At 56.9% G+C, this 26,827-nt stretch overlaps 2 protein-coding genes across 2 annotated transcripts in view; one reads left to right on the top strand and one right to left on the bottom strand.

Annotated features, from left to right (window-relative positions):
• Positions 1 to 14,957, bottom strand: part of DAB2IP (DAB2 interacting protein) — a 186,691-nt gene extending 171,734 nt beyond the window's left edge. The window contains exon 1 of the mRNA XM_032308607.1: positions 14,778 to 14,957. Within this exon, the coding sequence (XP_032164498.1) occupies positions 14,778 to 14,817 (40 nt within the window). The 5' untranslated portion in view covers positions 14,818 to 14,957. The remainder of the gene's footprint in view (positions 1 to 14,777) is intronic.
• Positions 5,663 to 26,436, top strand: LOC116570965. The gene is made up of 5 exons (XM_032308617.1): positions 5,663 to 5,692; positions 15,022 to 15,155; positions 15,350 to 15,515; positions 16,231 to 16,365; positions 23,513 to 26,436. The coding sequence occupies exons 2-5, from the start codon at positions 15,059 to 15,061 to the stop codon at positions 23,733 to 23,735; spliced, it is 621 nt and encodes a 206-aa protein (XP_032164508.1). The 5' UTR covers positions 5,663 to 5,692; positions 15,022 to 15,058; the 3' UTR covers positions 23,736 to 26,436.
• The last annotated feature ends 391 nt before the right edge of the window (positions 26,437 to 26,827 follow it).

Consider the following 26,827-nt stretch of genomic DNA (forward strand, 5'->3'; position numbering starts at 1 on the left):
TGAGGGCTGAGCCCCTTGACACTACCCAGACAACTCTGGAGGGCCAGCCCTGCTCCAGGCCCTCCCCAGGCCCCATGCAGGGCAGCTCCTCTTTCCTTCTGCCCTGCCTCGCTGCGGGCCCCTCTGTCCCTAGGTGCCGCCAGCCTCAGAACAGTCTCTGAGCCGGCTCCCCCCCGGAAACCCACCCTGCGACAAGGAGAAAGGGAAGCACTTGCTGAGTATCCCACCGGTGGGAGGGACCCAGGAGACCCTGTGACTTTGCCAGAGCCAATGAGAGAGGTGACTGCTACTCACAGAAACAGGCAGGTTCTCAGGAGGGGCAGAGAGGCTGGCTCATCTGGAGACAGAAACAGAAATTGGAGGCAGTTGGGGGTAGGGATGGGGTCCAGAAGTGGAGCGAGACATGACCTTAACTTTTTTTTTTTTCTTATGCTGCTGGAAGTGAGGTTGGTTCCTCAAAGGATGAATAGATATTAGAATCGCATAAGAAATTAATGACCAGAGTGCATGATAAATGTTGCCACAGGAATAGTAAGGAGCACAGGGCTTTAAAGGGTGGATAGGAGTTTGCCAGGAGGTGTGCCCGTAAGGGAAAGTCACATAAGGCAGAGGAAACAGCTTGTGCCCGGAACCCAGCTGGACTAGGATACCCAGAAGACAGCCAGGATGCCCAATAAAATGTCAATTTCACATAACTGATGAATGATTTTTTTTTTTAAAGATTTTATTCACTCACTTGACATAGAGAGAGAGAGATCACAAGCAGGCAGAGTCAGGCAGAGAGAAAGGGCGAAGCAGTTTCCCTGCTGAGCAGAGAGCCCAGTGAGGAGCCCGATCCCAGGATCCCGGGACCACCACCTGAGCCAAAGGCAGAGGTCCAACCCAATGAGCCACCAAGGCGCCCCTGAATGATTTTTTAGTACACGTTTGTCTTATGCAATATTTGGGACATACTTATCCCAAAAATTATCCATTATTTACTTTCACCTTCTTATCCTGGTCCTGCCAGCAGCCCAGTAGTGGGCCCCACCAAACTGCAGCTCTGTACTGCTCGGAACAGATTCTGTGGTATCCCTCCCATTATCCAAACCCTCAGCTGTCATTGGGGGTCCTCTACTGCATGACCCTCAGCCATCCCATCTCCCACCTTTGAAAACCCCCTTTAATCTCCTGCCTCTGAGTGTTTGCCACACTGTATCCTCTGCCTCCCCACTATGCCCTCCCCGTGTCCACACCTCCAGGAAGCCTCCCAGATTTCTCTGGGAGAATGGAAGTAATCATGTCCACGGATCAGTAGCAGAAGGACCTTCGGCAAGTCACTTCATGTTTCTGAACCTTCGTTTCCTTGTCTCTGCACTGGGGACCATACCACCTCTGCCAGGCTGCTGAGAGCACCAGACACACTCTCAAATGTTGGCATGTTCTCCCTGGGCATGCCTAGATCATAGCCTGGCACCCAGTGGGCACAAATACACATTAGCCGAACAGAACCAACTGCAAAGGTCCTGAGCTTTTACAGCTTAATTTGCTTCTCGGAATTGCCATGCCCAACAGTGGAACCTAGACAAATTCAATTTCCTATATTAAGATGATCTGAAAAGAGAGATGAATAATGAAGCCCCTGCAATTCCGATCGCATAACAGGTTTCTCCCCTGGTTGACAAGGGACCAAACCAGCTCCCCAGAAATGGCCCGTTTTAGCACCAAACATGGCGCCTGGCCACTTTGGATCGAAGCAGGTAATCTCCACCCCACACATTTCTGCCTCAAGCCCTCCCAATCCCAGACCACAGAAGGTGATTTCTTATAACCATTAGCATAATTACCTGACTGCAACACTACAGAGAAGCAATGAGATGAGCCTGTGATTTCCGCACAGTTATTTGTCTCAAGTAAGTCACCTGAAGTTCGCCTGCCATCAGGATTCATGGCCGCATTCTGTAATCGTCGGGAATTATTTTGCTAATAACAGAGGTACCTTGATCTAATTTAGTTTTAATGCCAGGAGGTGCCCTCCCAGAATAATCAGCTCCAGGGCAATTCCAATTTCCAGGTCTGTTACACATTCTGGAGAGAAGATTCAATTCAAAGAGGCTGAAGTTACTTCTTTATCACCCAAAGTCATCGAGGGGCAGAATGGGAATCCTACCTCTATGGGTTTGCAGAAAAATGCAAGGCGAGGTTGAGCCACAGGGAGCGGGGTGGCGGGGAGGTCGTAGCCAAGAGCAGCAGCTGGAAGACACCACTAATGGTGTCTTGAGGACCGGGAGGCATTTGCAGGGGGCCCTGACTTTTCTCGTATTCATTCATTATCTCATTGATTCCTTGACTCCGATTCTGGGCTCTCTCCTCTGCAAGACCTGGTCTCCGCTGTTACTTGAATACAACTATTGATAGCAAACGTACGCAGCCCTGTTCTGGGTACTTCGTGCTTATACAGTCATTACTTCCCATGAGGCAGGTGGGTGCGACTACGGTCCCCACTTTGCAGATGGGAAAGCCTAGGCAGAGAGGTTAACTTGCATCAAGTCACACATTTAGTAAGGGGCGTAGCTGGGATTTGAACCTTGGACTGTGAACTCCCTCGAGTTCATGGACCAGGGAGAATCCTGAGCCCACCAGGAATTGTTGAGCCCCTCCTCTATGTTCTCATGTACCCCTCCCAACAACTCTGGTATGGGAGTGTCGTCCTATTTTATTGAGGAAGACACGGCGTCTCCAAAAGGGGTAAATTTGGCCAAGGTCAAGTGAGGAAATGGAGTTAAGTCGTGATTAAACTGTGAGCATAGGGACCGACCGCCCAGCTCTGCCCTTTCCTTTCCACTCCGGAGCGGTACCTCTTTCCCACCCCGACCCCCACCACAGAAACCAAGTGTCCTTTGCTGTCCTTCACTGTCACCAAACAAAACCTACTTCCAGATTCCAATCACTCGCTCACATTCAGGCTTCCAGCCAAGGGCTGAGCCCCCCCGCGGGAAGGGCCAGGAGGTCGACGCGCCTCGGCCCCTCTGCTCCTCACCGGGCCTGGGCCTTCCCGGCTCTTTGAGGAGGTGGGTTCTTTATAAACGGGTGGAGCCACAGAACCTTCGTTTCGAATGAAAAATTTCAGGCAAAGCCAATATTTAGATGACAACCAGCTGCTCTGGGCAGAGCTGTGCTGGGGCAAAGGCGGGGAGTCTCTCTTACTTGGCAATCTTTTGGCATCTCCATGGGACCCCAGGACTCTTTTGACGGTTGGGAAACCACTGGTCTGGACGTAGGTCCAAGGAATCTGAGCTCCACTGAGTGCTGGCAATACTCAACGACGTGCAGGGTGGGCCCCTCCCCTGGCCTTGTTAGGGGCATCAAGGGGCCGAATCCAAGAGTGGCATGTCAGCAAGACCCGGTTGTGCCTCTCTGCACAGGCTGCGGGGCCAGCCCATCCAGGCACACTCCCCGGTGGCCGTGAAGACAGGTGACTCCCCTCCCACTGCTGTCTATGTCTGTTTGTTTCCTCTCTTCTGTCTTGCCCCTTCTCTAAAAACATATTTGTTTTTTTTTTTTTAATACCCCCCCCCCCCATCCTTCCTTCTAAAATGCTCAGGGACAGCTGTGTTCTGGAGGAATCAGTGCTCCCAATCACCAGGCCCAACACTCATGGTGCCTGGGAATGCCTCCTGGAGGCTTTGGTTACCCCTGGGCACCAACGTATATGTAGGAGTTAGCCCAGGTAAGGCACATTGCATTGGGAGGAGGCGGGCGTTCCAGGCTCAGAAGAGAGGCCGGGGAGGCTGGCTATCACTCGACATGGCTGAAGTGTGAACTTGGTGGTGGTGGGGGGGGGGCGGTGGGGGTTGGGGAATGGCAGGTGGAGTGAGAAAAGAATCCTTGAAAGGCTGTCCTAAGGGCGGCGGGCTGGTTCCTGAGGGTCGAGCAGTCTACGGAGCCATAAGAGGGATCAGATGCACATTTTAGATCCTCTGGCTGCATACATGGTTGGGGAAGGGGTAGACCCTGACGATGGGGCTTTCCTTCCCCTCATTCCCTCCAGCTCCCACCTGCCCTCAACACCCTCCAGGGAGCCCTGCTTCCCTCGGAGACACTGCATGCGCACAGGAGGGAAAAGGGGTTTCAGGCTGCAGGGAGTCCCCACCTTGGCCAGGCCCCCAGCCTGGAATGCAGCCCTTGACCCCTTCAGCTCCAGGACCATGGGGTCAAGATGGGTTAGAAAGTTGGAAATTCCATCCCAGTTGGCTGGGATGCTTTGATTTTAGGGTTTCTGTTTGTGAACAAGAGCCCAGGCAGGAAGTTAGCTTCCCCGCCCCATTCTAGTCCCTTCTATCCAGCTCTTGGCTCCGACAAGCCCCTGCCCCAGCCTTGCAGCCCCTCTTGGCTCTTGGATCACTGCCTCCCCACCCCCCATGCTGCGGTGGGAGAGGAGGAGTTTCCTTCTCCAAACACAAGCCCTATTGTTCCACCACTCAGCTGGGCACCTGTCTTGGCATCCGCACTCACTTGGCCTCAGGTCAGCCACGGGATAAGGCTGAACTAGTGGGCACTGAGGGTCCGGGACCCGGGGCAGGCGTGCAGGCCATCGCTGGTGGCAGTTTGGATCCTGTCCCTCCCTGGCTCCCTTCCAGGGCTCCTGCTTACTCTGGGGCACTGATTCTTAACCAGAAGGGATTCTATCCCCCAGGGAACAGTTTGCAATGTCTGGAGACATTCTTGGTTGTCACAGCTTGTCCTGGGGTGAGGGGCAGGTATGCTGCTGGCGACTGGTTGGGGGAGGCCTGGGATGCTACTGGGCATCCTTCAGGGCCCAGGACAGCCGGCTCGACAGTGCTCCAGCCCCAAGAGGCACCAGTACCAAGGTCAGAGGCCCCGCCTGAGGTTAAAACCCCCCATGCCATGCTTCAGGCTGGGACACTCCAGACACTCACTCCCACCTCAGCCCCTGTCGGGGTGCCCTCCCTGCTGCCTTCCACTTACCTAAATCTCAGTTCTCTCCAGCCCCTCTGCCCATGGGGGCTCTCCGCTGCTGCCCACACCCGCCCCAGCTGCCCCTTCTAGAAGCCGTCTGGATCAGATCCTGCGGCTTTGGCCCTCCTGAGTCTCAGCTGGCTCATCTACATAATGGATGGGCGAGGTGAGTGGAGACCCCAGCCCGCCCCCCCAATAGAACAGACACAGCCCCTCCTGTCTCTCCCCGGGATGCTAGGCACATGCGACACTCAGTTGGCACACAGTGGGACCCATGTGGCTTTGGAGCCAGTGGGCCAGGGTTCGAATCCTGACTCTGCCACTTCCTAGTAGTTGGACCAGAAGTTAATCACCAAACATGTCTGCACCTCAGTTTCCTCCTTTATAAAATGGGTTTTCTGGCGAGAGTTCCATGAGCTGTGCGGTGCCCTGTCCCTGTCCCTGTTCCCTGTCCGGCTGGTCTATCCTGTCAAGGTGCGCCTGGACAGCCATCTACTCTTGGGGCCGAGAGGACAAGGATTAATTGCCCTCTTACTTCCCCCTAGAAGCTGAGCTTGCACTGGGTTGCCAAGGACTTTGGGGAATGGAGACCCCTGAGACCACAGCAGTGGAAACCGGAAGCTGAGCAGGCCCTGCTGAGTGCCCCCTGCCACGAGAGTGACCACCCTCTTGGCTCCTGGCCTTTTTGGCCTCCCTTCTCAGCTTCTCCTGCTGGGACCGTGACCTCCCACAGGTGGGCAGCCACCCCGACTTAGCCGAGCTGGCTCAGGGGACGGGGCATTGCGTTGAGCAGAGGGGTGGCTTGGCATCTTAGGAATTCTGGGGAGACAGCACAGAGACAGACTCATAAACCCAGAGAATGAACAGGTAGTTGGAGGGGGGTGAGGGTGAGCGAAACAGGTGTAGAGCATCCAGAGGTGCAAACTTCCAGTTATCCAAGAAATAAGTCACAGGGATGAAAAGTATAGCGTGGGAGATACAGTCAAGAATGTTGTGATTATTTTGTTTGGTGACAGATGGTAAGTACACTTCTCATGGTGAGCATTTTGTAATGTATGTAATTGTTGAGTCACTATGTCATACACCTGAAATCAATATAACATTGTTCGTCAACTTCAGTGAGAGCTAGAGAGAGAGAACAAACATGAGCTCCCAGGCTCCATGACCCTCCAACTTCAGCGGTTGTCGCCCCTTAGACTCACAAGGAGGCAGAGAGACAGAGAGATGGAAAGAGACACCGAGAGACAGAGACAAGAGACAGAGCGCAACAGAGATACAGCAAGAGAGAGAGAGAGAGACTGAGGGGGTCCTGTTCCTCTCCTCCAAGCTATCAGAGGCCCAGGATGGGGAAGAGCCCCAGGAGAGAGAGCGTGGGGACCCCTCCTCACCCACCACAGAGCTGGCAAGAGGGAAGACTAAAAGCTGTCCTAGCAGACACCCTCCCAGGCACCCTGGCTTCTGGGCCGTGGAATTGGCATGACCATTCGGTCAAAGACGGGCCTCCCCTTTCTAGTCCCACCCCCAGTTCCGGAGAGAAAGCAGGGACAGATCTGGGCCAGCCCCCAGAAGGCTCCTGAGTCGGGCCCTGAAGGCAACCCCCCCACTTCAGCCTCTGCTGGGGAGCCCACCCACCTCCTGCCCTCCCGACCTCTCTGGTACCATCTGGTACAGCCGCGCGCTGTCTCCCTCCACTGCCACTCCTCCTAGCGGCCGCCCTCCACCCCACCATTAGCTATGGCAAGGGAGGCCTTTTGTCTAAGATTTGGGTCAAGGGAGAGAGAGTCCAGGGCAGAAGTAGGGGTGGGGGTTGGGAGACAGACACCCCAGCTGCCACTTCAGGAAACGTGCAACCTCGAGCTGGCTTTCTGGTGCAGAGTCAGTGGGAGTTCGGGGTACCCATGTGGGACCCCCACAGCCAGCCAGGACAGAGGCCCCCTCGCAGGCATTCTGTCCTGCTCACACGTGCTTACGCCCTCCACGTGCTTTCATGCGTGTGCGTCCGCGCACACACAGGCACGCCGGGATGTAGGTCACTGGCTGCAGGGCCTTGGGGCCGGGGGTTATGAGGATCTAGCCACCCGGCACACGCTTCCGGATTGGACAGAAAGCCACCCCTCCCGCCTCCCACCTCCCCCTCGGCTTGCCTGTGTCCATCTGACCCAAAGCCTCTCTAGGCTTCCGTTCAGTTTTCCCTAGAATCCCACTGGCTGAGACTGCTGGGAAGCAATTCTGTCCGTGGTGCGCCACGTGCCTTTTATTCTGTGTCAGGGGGCCCTATGCAGGACAATGTGGAGGCTACAAGAGACAGAGGGTTGTGACCCCATCGTCACATCGTCACATCGTCATGGGATGCCTTAGGACTAGATGCGGTAATGGCCAAGAGGGTATGGTAAAGGAGAAAACCAAACAGCTTCAGCCAAGCTGATCAAGGCTGGCTTCCTGGAGGAGGTGGCAAGACCTTGGCTGGGCAGATGAGTAAGGTTTCAAAAAGCCTGGGAATGGGAGTGGAACTTACACAGCTGGGAAGACCTCAGCCACTCCTGTCCTCTACCCTGAGCTGGGGCCTCTCCCCAGGTCACATCTGGAAGGACCATCACAGACCCTTCTACGGAAAACCCCCGGAAGATCCCACAGGCCTTTCAGACACAGTAAGTCCAGGACATCACTCCCACTGAGAAGCTGCTCTTCCACTCACGTCCCCCGCTGGTGTGGACACCAACATTCCTGCCACGGGCCAGAGGCAAAGTCATCCTGACCTCTTTTTCCACCCCACCGGTCTCAGTCTCCAAGTTTGCAGTCTGGCTCCTGAAGCAGCTCACAGCCCAGAGGGAGAGACAAGCAGGAAAGTAAATGGACTGTACTCATCAGTGTGTGACAGGATAGCAGGAAGCTCAGCGTGCCTTTGAGCCCAGTAAGGTAGTCAGGGAGGGCTTCCTGGAGGAGATGACACCTGAGCTGAGAGCTCAGGATGCGTAAGAGTGGCCAGGTTGGGGGAGAAGTAGTAGGGAGAGCTGTATTACAAGACTGGTCCAGGCAGGGGGCACACAAGAGCAAAGATGAGGGAGGAGGAGAAGGACAGCGCATTCAAGGCAGTGATTGATTCATGGAGATGGGGGTGGGGAGAAAGAAGGGGTGTGGCGGGAGACACGGGCAGAGGCGCCAACCTGGGGTCAGGTGGTGGACTGCCTGGAGGCTGTGTCAATGAGTTTACACTTTTTCTGACTGCAGTGAGTGGGGTGGGACTTTAAGATGCCGGTGAGTGGTCCCCTCGGCTGCACACCGAGGATGAGTTTGGGGCATGGATTGAGATGGGGAGACCCAGAATGGGGTGAGGCAGCCCTCTAGGAGTCCAAAGGGGGGCCTGGCCTGAGGTAGGGGCTGGGAGCTGGAGCGAGGGTAGATCTCAGGGTCCACAGGAGGTAGGATGGACCCTGAGTGTTTCCTGGTTCCTCCTCCCTCGGGGGCCCCCACCTGCCCATTGGACGGCATAAGAAGGCACGATCTATTGGCGGGGTCCTCTCAAGAGTGGGAGCCGTGGGAGGTGGCTACTAGTATCCCCAGCCCTCCGATAAGCAGAGCCAAGTAGCCCAGGCCAGAAGCTGAGGCCTGGGCGTGTTTGCCAACAGCAGCTCCAGAGGGAGCCCACCAGAAGCCTGTGGAGAGGAGGGAGGGGGATGTCTTTGCTTGCTAAACAATAGGAGCTCCTCCCTCCTCCCACTAGGAGCCTTGCTCCCTGGGGGACAGGAGCTCCTTTCTCCTGAGCTTTCTCCTGGCTCTGCCTGGCCCAGCTCCAGACCCAGGGCTGCCCTCTGCGACCCCCTCCCTGGGCCCCACTTCCGAGCCTTCTCGTGCAGCCAGCTGCTGAGGCTTGGGCACATAAATGATTTAAGCCCCTCCCGACTATCCTCATTGTTCTTCTTTATTGACTATTTTTTCCTGATTTAGCCTCTCCCCAGACTCCCATGAGGCAATGGGGCAAGAAGGCGGGGGCTCCACCCCCCCCCCCCCCCCGTCCACCTGCCCGACGGGGGGAGGGTCAGAGGCCCAGGCATGGCTGGCCAGTGGGACCGAGGCCTTCCTGGGCATGGGAAGGGCTTTGGATTGGGGGCCAGAGTACCCAGCGAACAGCCTAGAATATGGAAAAAGGCACAGGAGTCTTGGAGTCCTGCGCTTGAATTGAGTGCCCCCACTAGAGCCTGTGTCTGTGGGCCATTCTAAGCCTCGATTATCTCGTGTGCGCAGTGAGGTCGCTCCTTCCTCTGCCAGGAGCCAGTGACTCCGTGTGGAACACATCACAGAGCTGGCACGTACTAGGTGCTCAGTAAATGGGGCCCCCACTCTGCCTCACTGGCCTTGCTCGTCCACCTGGGGAAGGGCCCCGGGTAGGAGCGTGGCTATTCCTGTTCCTTCGGTGGCCAGCAGGCCCAGGGCAGAGCCCCAGGGCAGGATGGAAGGAATCAGGGTCTGGCATTCGTTCCCCAGCCCAGGTGGGCCAGCCTGGCATCACTACCCAGTTCCCCAGACAGGGAAGCTAAAGCTCGCTGAGGGCCCACCCAGGTCCTTGCCCAAGACCTGTTGGGTTAGCCAAGTGGCAGAGCAAGAGGAGGTCCCAGGCTCTTGTCCTGAGAGGCAGGCCAGGACTGAACGCCCTTCCCGAGAAGTCCACCCGCATAGACACAGCCTTAGAGAAGGACCTAGTGGGCATGGGTTCAGAGCATGTGCTCTGGGGTGGGACAAACCTACATGACTCTTAGCCTTGCCACTCACTAGCTGTGTGATCTGGGTGGGTCACTCAGCCTCTCTGAGCTGGTTTCCCCATCTCTAACACAAGAATGCTAACCCCCACCCCACAGGGTGCTGGCGAGGGGAAGCCAGATGATGAAAGGGAGGCGCATGACCAGGCATACAGCTGTTCTTTTACGGTTTTTGTCTATCTGTTACCAGCTGAGGCAAACCTGCTTCTGACATCTTCGGTTCCTCCTCTCATGGGAAGGGCTGGCGAGTGGTGACATCAGACCCCTGACAGCTTCTAGCCCAAAATAACCTTCTCTTTAGACTGACCCTGTCCCATCACAGCTGCTTCTGCTCGCTGTTCCCAGCTGGGTGCATATGGCCTTCGGTTATGGCTGCTGCCGCATTGGGCTGCTCCCAAGAGCTGTGCCAACAAACCCTCCCAGGAGGCAGGATTTTTTGGCGGGACATGAAGGGGCCACCCGGAGGGGCAATGATACAGCTCTGTCCTGAGCTCTGGAGCAACCTGGGTTCAAATCACCTTGTATGACCTTGGCCATCACCTAACTTCCCAGAGCCTCAGTTGTCTCATCCGGAAAATGGAACTATCAACAACGGGTCTATGGTATTGAGGACTTGAGCAGACAAAGTCCATGAAGGACCTTGCATGGAACCTCAGCCAGAAAAGGGCCTCAGTAAATAGGCCTGGTTGTTGAACCTGCAGCACTGGGAAGTTTATAAAATCACTTCCGTCTGCCAGCCTACTGGGACCCCCTCAACGGGGGCAGATGTCCCCGCTGGTTATCACCAGGAAGAAACTGAAGCCTTTTCTGCCCCCAGGATTTCCGAGCAACCAGCCCCTTCCGGAGCACTGATCTCGGCTCTCTGTCCAAGCCCAACACCCTCCAGGAATCACAGATTCCCACCCCCGCCCCAGGTGTCCAGTCTCATGAGATTTTACCTTGTCACTCCCCAAGACAGCCAGGGAGGCGGGCAGGACCCTGCCAAGTCTGCCCATTTGTCAGACAAAGAAACCAAGGCTGAGCGAGGAGCAGGGACCTGGTCCAGGGCGCCCGAAGGCGAAGGGAGCCAGGATGAGGCTCGGGCCGCGGGGAGGGGACAGGGCGCCAAGTGCTGAGTCGGATTTAGAATCTTAGATGGTCAGAGCCAGATCATTCCGGGGTGTGGGGTATAAACGACCACGAAGGGAACATCATGCCCAGAGTGGGGGATGATGCCTGAGGACACAGAGCACGTCCGGGGCGGGATCCAGCAGGGGCATTCACTCATTCACTTGTTCATTCATTCATTCATTCATTCATACAGCAAATGCAGTAGCAACCAAGGCACAGCCCTGCCCTCAAGGACCTTATGGTCTTAAATGGGAGTCAGACTAGCGACCAGGCGATCAAAACATGCCCTCATCAGGGAAGCACCAAGGGGTGCCACAGGCAGGGGTGGGAGGCCACGTCGGCAAAGTGGAGGAGTGGCAGGACAGCGTGAGAACCCGACCAGAGAATGTTCTACAGGGTGAGAAAACAGGGCCCTCCTGTTTTCTTCCTCAGCAACTGGAAAGAAGGGAAGGAAGAGCTTCTCTGAGCCAGACTTGTCAGGTAGTCAGAGGGGGTCAGCCAGATCTTGTCTGACCCTTGCCTCGATTTACACATGAGGCCTGCCCATGAAGGGCTTCTGCTCCCTGCCTTCCTGTTTCTGACTGTTGTGTAAAGAAACCCCTGCTCCTGTGTTTGCCACTCCCTCAGCCACCTCAGCCCTCACTGGCCTTGCTCCAAGGGTCTCTCACCTCAGGACCATCTAATAGGGCACTGCTCAGTCCTGTCTTCTGAGGCCCCTTCCACACGGCGCCGCCCTCCAGAGCATTTGCGCCAGTGGCTGGGATGTAGCCCAAATCCCTTCATTCCTGGAGCACCACGTGGATGGAATCAAAGCTCAGGCTCTCCCCCAGATAGAAGGAGAGAGTCTTGCTTGATCTGAGCCATGGAAGGGGGCCCAGAGCCCCACTCCCAGCCGTGCCTCTCCCAACCCTGTACCCACTGAAGTTTCCGAGTCCCCCAAGGAGCTCAGCTTGTCAACCCCGACCCAAAGCACCACCCTCCTTGAAAGTATCAGGGAACCCTCAGAAGTTTCTCTGGCCTTTGCACCTGCTGTCCTATCTGCCTGGAATGCCTTTCCTCACCTCTTTGCCTGGGCCAACGGAATTTGTTCACTCACTCATTCGACATGTGTGCTGGATGCTTACTCTGGGCCAGGCAGAGAGTTATGCTCAGGGGATAACAGCTGTCCGAGAGCTCAGAGACTTGGGGATACGTCAAGTTCAAGCACACACACGTGCACACACAATAACGTCCTATACAGAGAGGAGCAGACCATATCAAGGAAAAGAGAAAGTAAGAGTGAGATCTCATTTGATGGATTGCAGGAACATGATCTAGGGAAGACTTCTCTGAGGAAGTGACTTTTCAGTTGAGTTTGGGAATAAGAGGGGGAGGAGGAATTAGCTTACTGAAGAGTGAGAGGAAGAGTGTTCCCGGAAAAGCAAACAGCATGTGCAAAGGCCCTGGGATGACAACGACTTTGATGATTGTGAGCAAGTTCAGATCAGTAGGACCAGAGTCTAAGGAGTAGGTGCATGAAGGAGAAAGAGTTAGATCATGCAGGGAGGCAGAAGCAGCAGATCTTGGTCAAGGGACTGTGTGGGTAGCAAGACAAAGTAAGGATTCAAGAGAAGGAGCCAGAAGAAGAGACTGAGAAATAGGTTGGGAAAATTAGGAGAGTGACCTCTCCCAGCAGCCAGGTGAAGAAAGGGTTTCATGAAGGAAAGAGTCATCAGCTTCTTTAGTGGAGGAGTCATCTCCTCCAGGAAGCCTTCCTGGACTCCACATGTGGGTGAGGGGTTCCACAGTGCCTTGATCTCCCCCACCAGGCTGCTCTCCTTTCTCCCAGCCTAACCTAGAAATGTCATGAAGGCAAAGATAAGGTCTCACTTGCCTTTCCAACCCCAAAACTTAACACAGGACCTGAAAGTAGTTAGCTACATAGAGAGGAAGTGACTCTGAGCCCATGGTTTTCCTTCATTGGCCTGGTCCAGGAGGCTCCTTCTGCTCTGGGCCTCCCAGGCATGCTGGAGCCAGACCCCTCTCGGCTGGACCCGAGATCACTTGCAAGAGCCTGGGCTCTCCTCCGTTCCTGCCTAACTCCTTCCTAAGGCTCCCTCTGTCCCTTTGCCTCTTCCTCGTGGCTCCTAGGCACCTTACAACCTGACCAGCTTCCAGAAGACCAGCAACAGTCTCCCAAAACAGGTAAAGACAAGGTGCCCCCCGCCATGCATGGGGCCCTTTAGTTAGGGTGCACACCATTTCCAGGGTACCAGCCTCGCCCTGCCCAGAGGCTGCTGCTCGAAAACCAGGAAACAGTAGTTCGGGGCTCTGGGTCCCAGGTGGGGAGATGGAGCCCTGGGAGAAGTGAGAGAGCCTCACTTGGCCATGGGTTGGTCCCCCAGCGAAGGGTCTGTGCCATCTATAGAGTTGCATTCAGGCAAGGCTATACCAAGTTTCAGGTGAGCACTTTCCGGGGGCATATCTCAGACTGTCTGTGCCCCACTCCCCAGAGAACTCATCGCTCAATCCAGACTCATTTTATTCGTCTGTCTGTCTCCCATTCGAGGCTGGGAGTTCTTCCAGGTCAGGGGCCTCTCTTTGTCCCTTCCTCCTCCCCCCTCCCCTTTCTCTCTTTCCTCCCTCCATTCAGTAAGCACAAACTATTTCTGCAGCTTGAGCTAGCTCATCATTTCTGTGCCCGTGCCCGTGGCACACAGCTGGGCACGCGGCGGGGGGGGAGGGGTCACTCAGCAGACATCCTCTAGTCCCCTGACTGCCCAGCAGTGCCAGGTCCATGGTTGGGCCTTGCCAGATCTCCCTGGAGGATCACAGCCCCGAACATGGCAAAGGGCCCCTCTCCCTGGAAAGAGCTGAGCTCCTGCAGAAGGAAGGGTATTTGGCCTTGAGTCTGTATGGAGGCCAGGCCTGGCTGGGGTTGGGGTGGGAGAGGGGTCCAGAGGGAGAACTCCGTTTTCTTCGCAGGAACTGTGGTCCCAGGAGGACCTGGGCCCCCAAAGGCAGCTCCGAGCTGGAGTAAGGCCACTTCTCAACGCCCCCTTTTTGACCAACAGGGCCTTCTCCTTGCTGAACCCCCAAATCTGCTGCCCCCCCCACCCTGCCTCGGCCCCTCAGGCACCCTGGCCCTCCTGCTTTTTTCAGGCACACATTGCCCAGAGACAGCCAGGGCGCCCTGGCATGCCAGCCGATGATGGGCAGCTCCCTGGCCAGGCCGAGCAAGGGTTCCTGTTCCCTGCGTCCCTGGAGCTCCAAGCCTGCAGAACCTAACCCCGACCGAGCCATTCCGAGTCTAACAAGTCCTGTCCCAGGCTCGCAGCAAGAGCTCTGTCCTGGCAACTGGGGTTTCCAGCCACCCCAAAGGCTATCTTCCCTGGGGTTTCCAGCCACCCCCGGCAATCTTCCCTGGGGTTTCCAGCCACCCCAAAGGCTACAGCAGAGGCAGCAGGAGCAGCCCCCGTGGTAGCCCCCGGGGGGCCTGCAAAGTGGGGCGTGCCTTCAGCCGGGCGTTAATTACAGGGTGCGTTCCTGAAGCCTGGTCCATCTATATTTATCTGCAGGATCTCACTCATTAAATTCCCCACAGCACCCGGCAGGCTTGGGGACCCGAGCGAGGCAGACAGGCAGGGGGGCTGCAAACTTCCTTCCTTTCCTTCTTGGCCAAGAGCAAAACAGAAGCAGCCCAAACTCCCTCTCCCTCCCCTGACCCTACTCATGTCCAGAGTCCAAGGGGCTGCCCCCGGCTCTGCCCAGGGGGAACGCTTCGGCCTTGTAGCCTTTCCCCCAGAGCACCCATGCCCACCCAGAGGCCCCAGGACCAGACGGTGCCCAGCTGCCTGCCGGCCTCCCCGCATCAACTCGGATTCCTGCAGCAAGCAGAGAAAAGTCTGCCGAGCAGCGGAGCAGCGCGGCCAAATCCTCAACTCTGCCACTTTGCAGGGGCCGGGGCCCTCTTACCGTAGGAGTCGTCTTGGTCCAGGAGGGAATCGGGCTCCATGGCGAATGGGCCCCCAGCCCCTGGCCCCACCTGATTTATGAACCAAGGCTGTCTCCATGAGCGTCTGGGTTTCTCCTTTTGTATTCCATCTGGCGGCTTTTCCAACTAGATGACTGGGTATTCCTGCAAGCAGGCCCTTCTCCAGCCCTCGCCTTCATACAGTACATTTAAAGTAGCAGTAACCTCTTTTTCCTCCCCCCGCAGCCGGGCTGGAAACATTAGAAGGGACCGAGGCAGCGAGATGTCTAAAATAGGAAGACGCCGGGACGATTGGCCTGGCTGCCTGCGACGCTGGCTGCGGGGTCTGGCCGGGGCTGTGCAGATGGAAAAGCTAAGAGGTGAGGCTGAGCTGGGGCTTAGCATCTGGAAGCTGGCTCTGGGGCCCCCCGGGGTCTGTGGGGGGTGGTGCCGGCTGACCCACCCGTGGGAGGGGCTGGGGAGGGGGGCTCGGCTCTGTTCGCCACCCAGCGCCCAAACCCCAGGGGCTTCTCCCAGGCCCTGCTGGAACCTCCCACTCAAATCTGTTCTACAGACATTTCCTGCAGTGTGGGGGATGCAGAACTGACTCATCCCTCCATTCAGTTAGTCATTAACTTTTTTCTGAGCATCTACTCCACGCCAGACACTGCCAGGTGCTGGCTTAACAGCGCCGAGCAAGGAGCAAGGCACAGCGGCGTCTGGCCTCGTGGATCCCGAAGGTAAGCAGGTCAAGGCCAGGTGGGAGGGAGGGGGAAGTACTGCAGAAACAGAGCCGGGATGTCTCCCCTGGCTGTGGGAGGTGGTCAGGGAAGGCTTCCTGGAAACGGGCACCTAAGGCTGAGTAAGAGTCAGTCGGGTGAAGGAGGGAGCGAGGGGGAAAGGCGAGCCAGGCGAAACGAGGGACCTGCTCGAGAACCTTGAGCGGACAGCGTATGTGGGGTCTTCAGAGCCCCCCCGATAAGTTCCAGGTGGTAGGAACAGAGCCTGATCGAGGAGGTGGTGCCAGGAGATGGAACCAGGGAGGGAAAAAGGCGAGAGCCAGGCAGGGCCTCAGGGGGATGTTCTCAGGCCAGACCCCGAGGATGGTCTGTGGGAGTGATGCATTCCAAGCCATCTTTCGAAAGGCCTCTCTGGCTCCTGTAGCCACGGGAGTGGCTGGAACGCTGGGTACCACTCAGGGAGCAGCCACAGGGACCGGCCGCCATTCTGAGCATTTACGCACGTGGTCTCATGCACTGCCCGGTGGTCCCTCATAGAAGCTCTGCTGTCCTGTTTTACAGATGAGGACAGCGCAGCCTGGACAGAAGTGACTCGTCCAAGGTGGCAGGTGGCCTCAAGGGCAGGCCTGGGCCCCAGGGAAGTGACAGCCTTGGTGCTGGGGGACAGCGGGGAGGACAGAGATGCAGTAATTCATTCAATCTACATTCAACCCAGAATACAGACCAACACCATAGGCTTGTGGGAGGAGTGCACCATTTTGGCCCAATCAGGGAAGGCTGCCTGGGTGAGGAGGCATGTGAACTGGACAGCAAGAGAAGACCAGGATTTGCATGGGCTGCGCAGGGGAAGGTAAGGGCATCCCAGGCAGAGGTAATGGCACAGGCAGAGGCATGGAAGGTGGCCTTGCAGTGGGGATGACAAGACCCTGGAAGAAGGTCACGGAGATGCGCTGGTTGGGGTTGGAGTGGGGAGGACCCGGAACCAGCTACCTTGGAGCTGGTGTCAGGTAGCCTCAGAAGGCATTCTAGAGGCCTCCTTTCTAAGGAATGCCTGGGAATTCCTGCTAGCAGCCCCTTCCCAGGCTTTGTAACGCTCTGCGCTAAAAGCAGGAGAGAGATCTCCGACATAAAACAAACACACAAACACACAAAGCAGGAGAAAGCTTTCTGCCCCCCAGCACTGTGAGATCATTACAAGCTACACCTTTGCGACTAGCTTTTTGGAGACATGCCCTGGTTCTGGTGCCCAGGCAGAGGGGACAGCAAGAGGAGGGAGCTGGGGGGACAGGGGGACAAGCTGGGAGGCTGGCAGGAGGGCCCAGGCCGGGGAGGGCACGAAGCAAACACCCGTCTGGGCCCCTCCCAGCCACCCTGTGCGGCCCAGCTGCTCCCAGAGCAGCCAGTGGGTGCTGACGTGGTCGGCCCAGCCTCGGGGTCACCCTTCACCCCTCCCTCCAACCTCGGCTGCCAGAGCTCCAGCTCCCAACCTCCCGCTGCCTTAATTACAGGGAGGCCAGGCCCTACCCAGGCAACTGCAGGCATCCAGCTCTCAGACTCTCCTCTCGGCGGGCGTGGGGGGGCGGGCTGCCCTGTGGGGAGGCATCTAGGCATGAAGGGGTGGGCCCTGGGACCACCAGTCAGCAAGTGAGCTCAGGTCCAGCTCTCCTGTCAGCTCTCCGGGGCCCTGAAGCTTTTGGGGGGGTTGGGGTCACATTCTAGGTAGAGTGGGGGCATTACCCTCTAGACCCTCTAGGCTTCTAACCCGACTCTGCCACTTACTAACTGGGTGACACGAGCCAGCCTCCTTGGGAGTCTCACGGGTAGAATGCTGTTCCTGTAGTGTTTCCTCATGGCGGGGTCTGAGCCTTACTGCAGGACCGGACCAGACCGGGCACCTGTGAAGTACTCCGTGAAGGGTAAATCTCCTCTTTGGGCATCCTAACAGCCTCAATGTGGGGAAGGCAGGTGTACAGTCAAGGAAGCTGAGGTTTTGAAAGAAGGGACTTGCCTCGAGGGGCTTGGGTGGGGGGCAGGGTGCATTCCTCCCCGGGCTGTGCCCCAGGGCCCACTGAGAGCAGGAGGCCATGGCTCAGTGGGAAGGGGGCCTGGGCTCCAGGTCCGGCTGGGCCCCCAGGCAGCAGAGTGAGCCAGAGCCAGGCACTTCCTTCCCAGGCCAGTGCTGTCTCACAGGTCAAGGTCAGAGCTGGAGGAACCTGGCGGCTCCCACACCTTCCCAATTCATTTCTCTGTTTTTATGAATTAGCTATGTTTCCATGCAACCAGACCTCGGAACTCAGGGATTCCTTTGCAATAAATGCGTCTGGAGCATGGGTCTCCAGGTCCTTCCCTTGACGACACAGTGATGCCAAACAGATCGGCCTCCTTCTTGGCAGCTCCGTGGGAGCTGAGCTGTACCTGCTTTGAGCCAGTGCCCTAATGATGGACACCCAGGCTGTCGCCAGAGCCAATACTGGGATGGGTATCGCGAACATTCTCTGCGCATCCGTCACTTGACCTCCCTAGGGTAAAAACCTAGATGTGAATTCTCGGGGTCCAAAACTGCCAGCATGTGTACATTCCTGGAGTGGCAACAAGGGGCATCCGAGCCCCATCTGGTTCTTTGACTCCTTCTCCTGCTCATGCACTGCTTTTGTGCATGGCTCTGTTAGCGGGTAGGACGACCTTATCCCTGCTCTTGCGGCAGTGACGTCCTAGCCACGGGGACACAGGTGCAGTGTCACACAGAGAGGAGTGCTCATCAGGGCCACATGACAGAGCATGACAGAGCCCTGCTTGCAGCTGGGTGGTGGTCAGGGAAGACATCTCCGAGAGCGTGACATCTGAGCTGTGACCTGGCTGCCATGTGCAGGGAAAGCAACCGGCACTGGACAAAGCTACCGCAAAGTCCTTGAGGTGGGCGTGAGCTTGGTGAGTGGGAGGGACAGGACAATGACCGGTGTGACTGGGCCTGGGTGGACAGTCAGGGGAACAGTCACAGAGAGAGAAAGGGCACAGAGGCAACTTTGTGGAGGGGCTTGTGGCGGGGTGGGGGGGGTGGGAGCTACTGCAGGCTGAAGCAGGAAAGGGACCTGAAAGGCTGCTGTGGGCAAGGTGACCCCAAGAGGGCCAGAGTGGACAGAGAAAGGCAAATGCATTCAAGATCCAGTAGGGCCCTAGGTGCTGCAGGCCAATCAGACATGGAGAAAGGGATGAGAAAGGACTAGGTAGACGCCAAGGCTTGCAGATTGGTGTATGGAGCTGGGGGAGACCCGGAAACTGTGTTGCGGGAAATTCACACGGACACATGGAGACATCCAGGAGGCCATGGCGACAGGCTGGAGTGGAGTGCAGTTGGGGTGGGGGGCAATGAGTCTAGAGGGGGTTGCTAGAGCACCGGACATAGCCCAGTGCGCCAGCCCGATGCACGCTCCAGCTCCAGCGGTGGTAGGAATCCCCCGGTTCCAGACAGGACTTGTCACTCTGTGTAAAGACAGGAAACTAGGAGTCACTGATGGCAGCTGGCCCCAAGCTGTGTGTCCGTGGAGAGAAGCCAGCAGGAAGGAGCAGGGAGAAGGGGTGCCTGGCCGCGGACTCCCCGTGGTCAGCTAGTCCACTGCCTTCCCTGCTGGGGACGATGCGTTCTTGGCACCACTCACTCTCTCTTCCCCTGCCACACCCGAGACTGGACTGAGCCGGGGAGCCAGAGACCTAAGGGAAGAACAGAAACCCAAGGGTGTGAAGGCTAGAAGAGCGTATGTACAGGGAGCCATCTGGTCAGCAGAATCAGGAAAGCCTTGCAGAGGAGGGTCCAGCTGAATGGGACTGGGAGGGATGCAGAGGAGTTCGCCAGGCAGATGCAAGGAGTAAGGCCAGGCGACACTGTCCTATCACACGGAACGGCCCACATTCTTTGCCGGGAGAGCTTTAGCCCTTCTCTCCCCTGAGGGCTGGTTTTCTAGCTAAATCCTGCTGCTCAAGCCCAAATGGAGCCCGTGGGGAGCCCACAGTGTCTGGCTCTTCCGGGGTTCCTGAGCTGACCCTGCACGGCGCCCCTCTCCAGAACACAAGCCAGCGTGGGCCAGAGCCCACTCCGGAGCCTCCTGGCTGAGTGTTGGGGCTGAGGACAGGTAATCCCAGCTCCCCATTTACCGGCTGGGCCACCCTGGGCAAGTGATTCCACTTCTCAGAGCTCTGGTTTCCTTGAATGTCTTTGTAGGGTACGGACAGTCCCCGGAGGCCTGGCAGGGGAGTGAGTTCGTGCAGACAGAACTTAGAACAGGGCCTGGGGAAGCATTCCTCACTCCTCCCCTCTTCTCTCCCTCCCCCCTCATCCTTCCTTCCCCCCTCTCCCCCCCCCCCCGGGCTCCGCCTTCCCTCTCTCCTCCCCCTACAGCCCCACCACCTGGCTTTTCTTACTGCCCCTTCCACTCTCCCCCTGAGGCCTGGTCATTTCCTCTGCTTGGACCAAGATTCCCCCAGAGCCTCACCCCATCTATGGTAAGGTCTCTGGTCAATGACCACCTCCCTGAGATATCATGCCCCCCCCCCTTCTCATCACTCTCTCACCATCCCTGCCCCTCCCCCCAACCTTTGGGTTTTCTTCCTGACACTTAGCATCCCATGTGACATTGTCTTATATATTTGTGTCCTGTCTGTTGGCCCTGGCTTCCATACGAGCACCATGCTGTACCCCCAACACCTGGAACTGTGCCCAGTGTCCTGGGCCCCCAGTAAATATGCACGGGACAAAACCTCTGTGGAGGAACTAAGCGTCCGCTGTAATGGTCATCCTTCCCCTACTGCCTCTGGCCCTGATCTACAAGCACACAATCTGGGGGCTCCCGCTGAGCCCCAGGGCACCTCACGTGCGGACTCCTATGTGTCTCCCTGTCTCTTAACGCCTATCTGGTGGGACCGGTCCTCCCTTCTCATCACAGACTGGGCCCCAGCGGGGAGACCAGAGGTTCTCCCCTCGGGGGCCACGCAGATACTGTGAATCGAGTGTCCTCTGCATGTCACTCATCGGCTCTCCATGGCAGGTTTTCTGAGTCCCACTTCATAGATGGGAACACGGAGAGGCTACTCCAAGCTGGGGCTCGAGGCCGTGTCAGCCCAGCTGGAAGTCCCCACTGGCCCCACAGTAGCACCCGGTGGGGCTTCCTAGGGATGGGTCTGGGTGCGGGGGGCAGGGAGGCTCAGAGATGGGACAGGCCAGCCTTTGGTGGCTCGATTTCCCTCCCGGCTGCCCCCTTCTTCTCCAAACATCTGTCCTTCATCATCTCCTATATTTAAGGAGAGGGGTGGCTCTGTTTCTGTGGCTCACCGAAAGGCCTCAGAACTGAGGGTTGGCAACTTTGGACAAGGCGTGAGGCAACCAGCGGGGCATGAGGGCGTGTCCCGGGCTGGCCCTGTCGTCACCTCCACCCGGGAAGAAGGGGCTGGGCTCCTTCCAATGACGGCAGCCCTGGGTGTGCACGGGGCCCTTGTGGGGCCCTCGTGAGCTCCCATGTGCTCTCCGAGAATCCTAAACACTGAGGACAACAGGACAGCAGGGGCCAGAGACGCTCATCGGCCTCACATGGCAAAGAGATGGCCGAAGCGGGTCCCAAAAATCTGGGGCCAGATGAGAAATTCAAGTCATCCTGATGGGAAGGTTGGTAACTTGCCCCTGGTGGCTGCAGCAGGCTCCAGGGCCTGGACTCTGAACCACAGAGTGCCGTGGCTTCCTCCTGCGGTACAAATGTGAGGCTGGATTCTCATTAAGGAACCTCAGATCTTTCCCGGAAGGAGGCGAGCTCTAGGTCAGTGCCAGGAGTTCGGGGATTTCCAGGGTTGAGAGGATGGGGACAGTGGTCATGGTCCCCAGGGTTCTGTGAAGTCATCAATTTCGTGATGAACCATGGGCTCCATCAAGAAATCCTAGCTAGCTGCCGGGTCCCAGAGCCCTGCCTTGAGGTCCATCTGAGAAGTCCTGCTGATGTGGGTAGGCCCCACATGTGGGCAGCAGGGTTGAGACACAGGCTGGCATGAAGGGGGGGTGGATCTTTAGCAGCTGGCAAGGATAGTCCTCTTCGTCTTCTCCCCAAACCCCCAGATCTCGGCCCTATGCCTGGCCCCAAAGTGCCTGATCTTTGCCCTGAGAAGACCCCAGGCTTCTAAGAGCCCCAGGTTAGAGGCTTATCCAGTGCAGTCCCCTGAGAGGGCAGGAATCTCCTCTATAACATTCTTGATCCGAACTCTGCTTGCTTACCTTCAGAGATGGGGAACTCACTCTCTGTCAGGAGGTCAATTCCCTCTGACTCCAAAGTCAGGTCCCCACTCGAGTCAAGCTATGTCCTCCTGCTACTGCTCTGCGCTGGTCTGCTTTGCTCTCCATGGTCGCACCACGTGATTTTGCCCTGGGAAGAGCCCCTGTGATCATCAGAACACCCCCCGCCTCCTGCCTCCCATGAGCTCAGCTCACTGCACTCCCCCTGAACCTCACCCCCCACTCCCACCCCCTGGCTAGCTTTCAGGTTTTGTGGTGAGTCAAGGGAAAAACCCTGAAGCCTGGAAGCACTTTACCCACAAAGCAATGACGGCAATTCATGCCACTTGGCCAACTGGAGCCAGAAACCGAGTCAAGAGCCCGAGACCCAGGAATGAATCAGTCCCTGCCCCTGAGGATCCCCACTGGGACAGGGGTGGTGGGATGGTGCAAAGGCGGGTGTACCTGCAGCTGGGCATCAGCCAGACGTGGGGACCACCAGAGGGAGCTCTCCCAGCTGGTTGCTGGTGGGTTTGCAAGGATAATTCAGGATGGCTAGTTTTCCAGCAGGTAGAAAAAGGCAGGTGGCAGAGAGAGAAAGAGAGAGAGCGAGCGAGCCTGGAGGGGGCACAGACCCGAGAGCAAAGGCCAAGCCGTGGGTCCACTTAGCCCACTGATTTGCTTGGGACAGAAGCTATCAGGGATCCGCACGCTGTGTCTGCAAAGGGCCAGACAGTAAACACCCGGGTTCTGCAGGCCGTTCGGCCTCTGTCCCATTTTCTCAGCTCTACCGTTGGAGCTCGGAAGTGGCCGGAGAGGATGCCTACATGAACAGGCATGGCTCTGTTCCAACAAAACTTTATTTGGTGACACTGAAATTTGATGGTCACATAATTATCCTGTGTCATGAAATGGCATTCTCCTTTTGATTACTTCCCGGCCATTTACAAATGTAAAAAGTATCCTTAGCCCAGGGGCGACGCAGAAACAGCTGTTGGGCTGGATCTGGCCCGCAGGCCGCAGTTTGCTGCCCCCCCCAACCCCCCCCCCCCCGCTCTATGTGTTTGGGAATCCTGGGAGATTGTGCTCGTAGTTGGGTAGAAGTGAGCCTGGAAAGCCCAGGGGAGGCTTGGTCAGCGCTTGGTGACACATCCCACCCCCACCGCCCTGGGGGAACTCGCCACTCACCCATCTACCCCCCTTCCCACCCAACCCAACTGCCATCAAGTCAAGTGTTGAAAGGTACAGTAGGACGATTTCTTTAAACGTGCATGTCCAATGACATAGGAATACAGGCTTATTGTTACAGGAAAAGTTGGTGCGGTAGAGAGACTAGTAAAGAAATGGCCTTTCCGATCCCACTGTATACCCTGGGGTGACCATGGTTAGGAGGCGGGCGAGTGTGAGCCCAACCTCTTTCCTGTGCACAAGGACACACACACACACACACACACACAGTGTGTTTATTCATACCACACGTAGCGCATCCTGTATAACTATGTTTTTTTTTTTTTTTAAAGATTTTATTTATTTATTTGACAGAGAAATCACAAGTAGGCAGAGAGGCAGGCAGAGAGAGAGGGAGGAGGAAGCAGGCTCCCTGCTGAGCAGAGAGCCCGATGCGGGGCCCGATCCCAGGACCCTGAGATCATGACCTGAGCCGAAGGCAGTGGCTTAACCACTGAGCCACCCAGGCGCCCCAACTATGTTTTTGTCACTTAGCAACTCAACCCCGAATCTTCCCTCCTAGTCACATGGATATGTCCTCTGGACCCTTGCACCAGCCGCCGAGCAAACCTCACCAGCAGGGGCCCATTGACGGACCGCCAAGCTGGTCCCCGTGTCACAGGATTAGAAGCAGCCCTGCCACGACCTTCTCGACACCGTACCTATTTCTGTGTCCCCGTGCTGGCAGTCCTGATGGAGAGATCCTCAGAAGCGGAACTGCTGTGTCAAAAGGCACCAGAACTTAAAATGCGGATCAGTGTGGCATTCTGGAGCACTTTCTCCTCACCACTGGGAACAAGCAGAGCAAATCCTCTGGGGCCTAGAGAGGCCTACGGGGGCCAGTCAGGATCGGGACCGCGGCCTCTCAAGCACTCCTCGAGGACTGTGGGTTCCAGAGGCACACCTGCGCGTCAACGCCTTCCTCCATCTCTCCATATTCAGCCAGCCCCCCACCCAGCCCCCCACCTGTCCCCCTACTCGCCCATCCCTCCCTCCCTCTGTCCATCCACCAGGGCAAAAGGGGTTTTGGCAAGAGGACAGGACCAGCTGGGTCAGGTGGTACTGAGCAGCCCAGCGAGCTGGGGACACAACAGTGACCACCAGGTTTGACAACACAGCACGAGCTGGGCAGAGACGGGAAAGCCCAAGTAACCGTGGGACCCCTGAGGTAGAGCACCTGACCTGGGGGGGCTTCCTGGAGGAAGAGCGTCTATGCAGGAACCAGAGGGACACAGACACGTTTGCCACGTAGAAAGGGGGTGTCCAGGCTGAGGGGTCAGCCCAAGGTCAAGAGGAGAGAGCAGTCAGCTTGTTTGAGGAACTGACAGGAAGAAAGTCTGGCTGTAATGTGGAGCGCGGGAGGGGCCGACGCGGAGGGAGCGCTGTCCTCACAGGGCCCTGGAGAGATGGCAAAGCAGATGGTGGGGTCCTTGATTAGAGACCAGGCTCTGGGGCTGGGTGAGTGGTGGGGGTGCAGTGTAGGGAGTGAGGAGCCAGCAGGAGAAGCAATTTGGAGACGGGTGATTAATTCGATGAGTTTAGGGTGCGGAGGGTGTTCCAGGGGAGATGTCCGATGTCAGTGTGCACGCGGGCTGGGCGTCGGGGTTGGAAGGGACCTCCCTGTGCAGGGAGGACGCTGGGCAGAGCCGGGTGGAGCTGAGCCCCTCACCCATCCCTTTCTTTGCTGCAGCTCGAGGCCCGCCTGTGTCCAGCCACACGCTGCGTGCTGGGGAGGGGCCCAGCAGCTTCTAGCTGTTGTGGTTTTTCTTGCCTGGCAGCAGGAGCCCAGGGGGAGCCCAGCGGTTCCTCTGAACGAGCTGTCGTAACTATGGCTGTTCCTCCCATGTCCCTCCCCCTCTGCAGCCCACAGAGCGCCTTTGTCATACCCCTCAGGCACCGTGGAAGGAAGGGGCCCCCGCCATTCATATGCGCTCTTGAACATTCAAGGGACCATGATTTACGGAGCGCCTGGTAGATGCCATCCTAGCCGTGGGACAGCAGGCTAGGTAGACCCAGGCAGACTGGCTTCTGCCGTCAAGGTGCCACCAGGGGAGGCAAACAGTAAATGTATAAATCGAGTCCAGAGTGGTATTTGGAGAAAGAAGCTTGGTGGGGGGTGATGGGGTGGTGGGCAGCTGGGATCCGGGGGGCTTCTAGGAGGAGGCAACATTGAAACTATAGGTCTGAAGGACGAGTCAGAGTTAGACAAGAAAAAAATGGGGGGGGGGGAGTATTTGAGTGGATGGGAACAGCCTGCTGAAGGCTCAGAGATGAGAGAGTGCCAGGTGGAATGGAATGGAAGCAGTCAGTGTATTAGAACCAGGGCACGCTGCCTCCAGGTGGCAGTGGTTTGGACAGGGGTGTGGTGATGGGAAAGAAACTCAGGAGTCAGGCTCAGGAGTTTGGACTTTGAGGGCGATGGGGAGCCATGGAATGTCTTAAGCAGGCAGTGCTCTGCTCAGATTTACATGTGGGAGAATTCACAGACAGAAATTGAAAACACCCAGTCTTAGCCCAGGAAGACCCAGGATCATCTCATCCAAGGCAAGATCCCCTCCACCTTCGTGTAGGTCCCTTCACAGGTGAGGTAGGTCAGTAGGGCTTGCACACCTCCAGGGACCTAGACCTCACTACCTCTGGAGCCGGGCCTCAATGATGATGTGACAAGCCCTGTCAGAACCCCACAGGCACGTTTCGAGAATCCAGTCTTGCAATCTGGATACCCCGGGGCTTTTAACACGCACCGCGGTTAACACACGAGGTGGGTTGGGCCGCACCACGGCGTGGAAAATGGCCCGGCAGCTGGCGCTGGAATGCAGCGCCGCCACCTACGGGGGCGATTGACTTGTTGCGTGCGAGCGCTCCGGATGCCACCTGGTAAGCCTGTCGGCAGGATGCTGAAGAAATAAATCTGTTCACGAAGATGCGCCACCCCCTCCCCGCGGCGACATCACCCCCCTCCCTCCCACCCCCGCTCCCACCGGGGCCGGGAGCTGCTGCGCCTGCCCCGCAGCGCCACCGTGTGGGCGAGGCGGGTCACGGCGGAAAGTCTGTCGCTCAACTCCAAGTACTCAGCGCTGGGCCAGGGAAGGAACGGGGTGGGTCACTGGCCTTCCAGGCTGCAAGGCACACCAGGTCCTTTTCTCATTAGATTTTTAAAATTTGTTTTCCAGAATGGACGTATATTTGCGGGCTGTTTAAAATTATTTCAAGAGTATACGCTTACTGAAAGAGATAGGCAAACTCGATAGACCATACAAAGCTGCGATCGAGTTTCCTCCCAGCATCCAGGCCGTCCACCCCCGCAGACATCCGCGGATTGCATCCTGGCTAATAGGCTTCGAAATTTTCCTCAACAGAAAAAATTCCTGTATACATTTCCCTTTGTCCCACCTGTTCTCCGTTTCCTTTTCCTTATTTTTCCCCTATGTATACATAAACAAATGAGATCCTATTATATGTGCCTAGTTTCTGCCAATTGCTTTGCTTTTTTTTTTTTTTTAAGATTTTATTTATTTGACAGAGAGAAATCACAAGTAGGCAGAGAGGCAGGCAGAGAGAGAGGGGGGAGGAAGCAGGCTCCCTGCGGAGCAGAGAGCCCGATGATGCCGGGCTCAATCCCAGGACCCTGGGATCATGACCTGAGCCAAAGGCAGAAGCTTTAACCCACTGAGCCACCCAGGTGCCCCTGCTTTGCTTTTTAAATTTATTTTTACTGGGGCACCTGGGTGGCTCAGTGGGTTAAGCATCTGCCTTCAGCTCAGATCATGATCCAGGGGTCCTGGGATCGATCCCCGGGGAGCCTGCCTCTCCCTGCTTGTGCTCTCTCTCTCTTTAA

Source organism: Mustela erminea, chromosome 12 (assembly GCF_009829155.1).
Source record: "Mustela erminea isolate mMusErm1 chromosome 12, mMusErm1.Pri, whole genome shotgun sequence".
In the NCBI taxonomy this organism is placed as follows: Eukaryota; Metazoa; Chordata; class Mammalia; order Carnivora; family Mustelidae; genus Mustela; species Mustela erminea.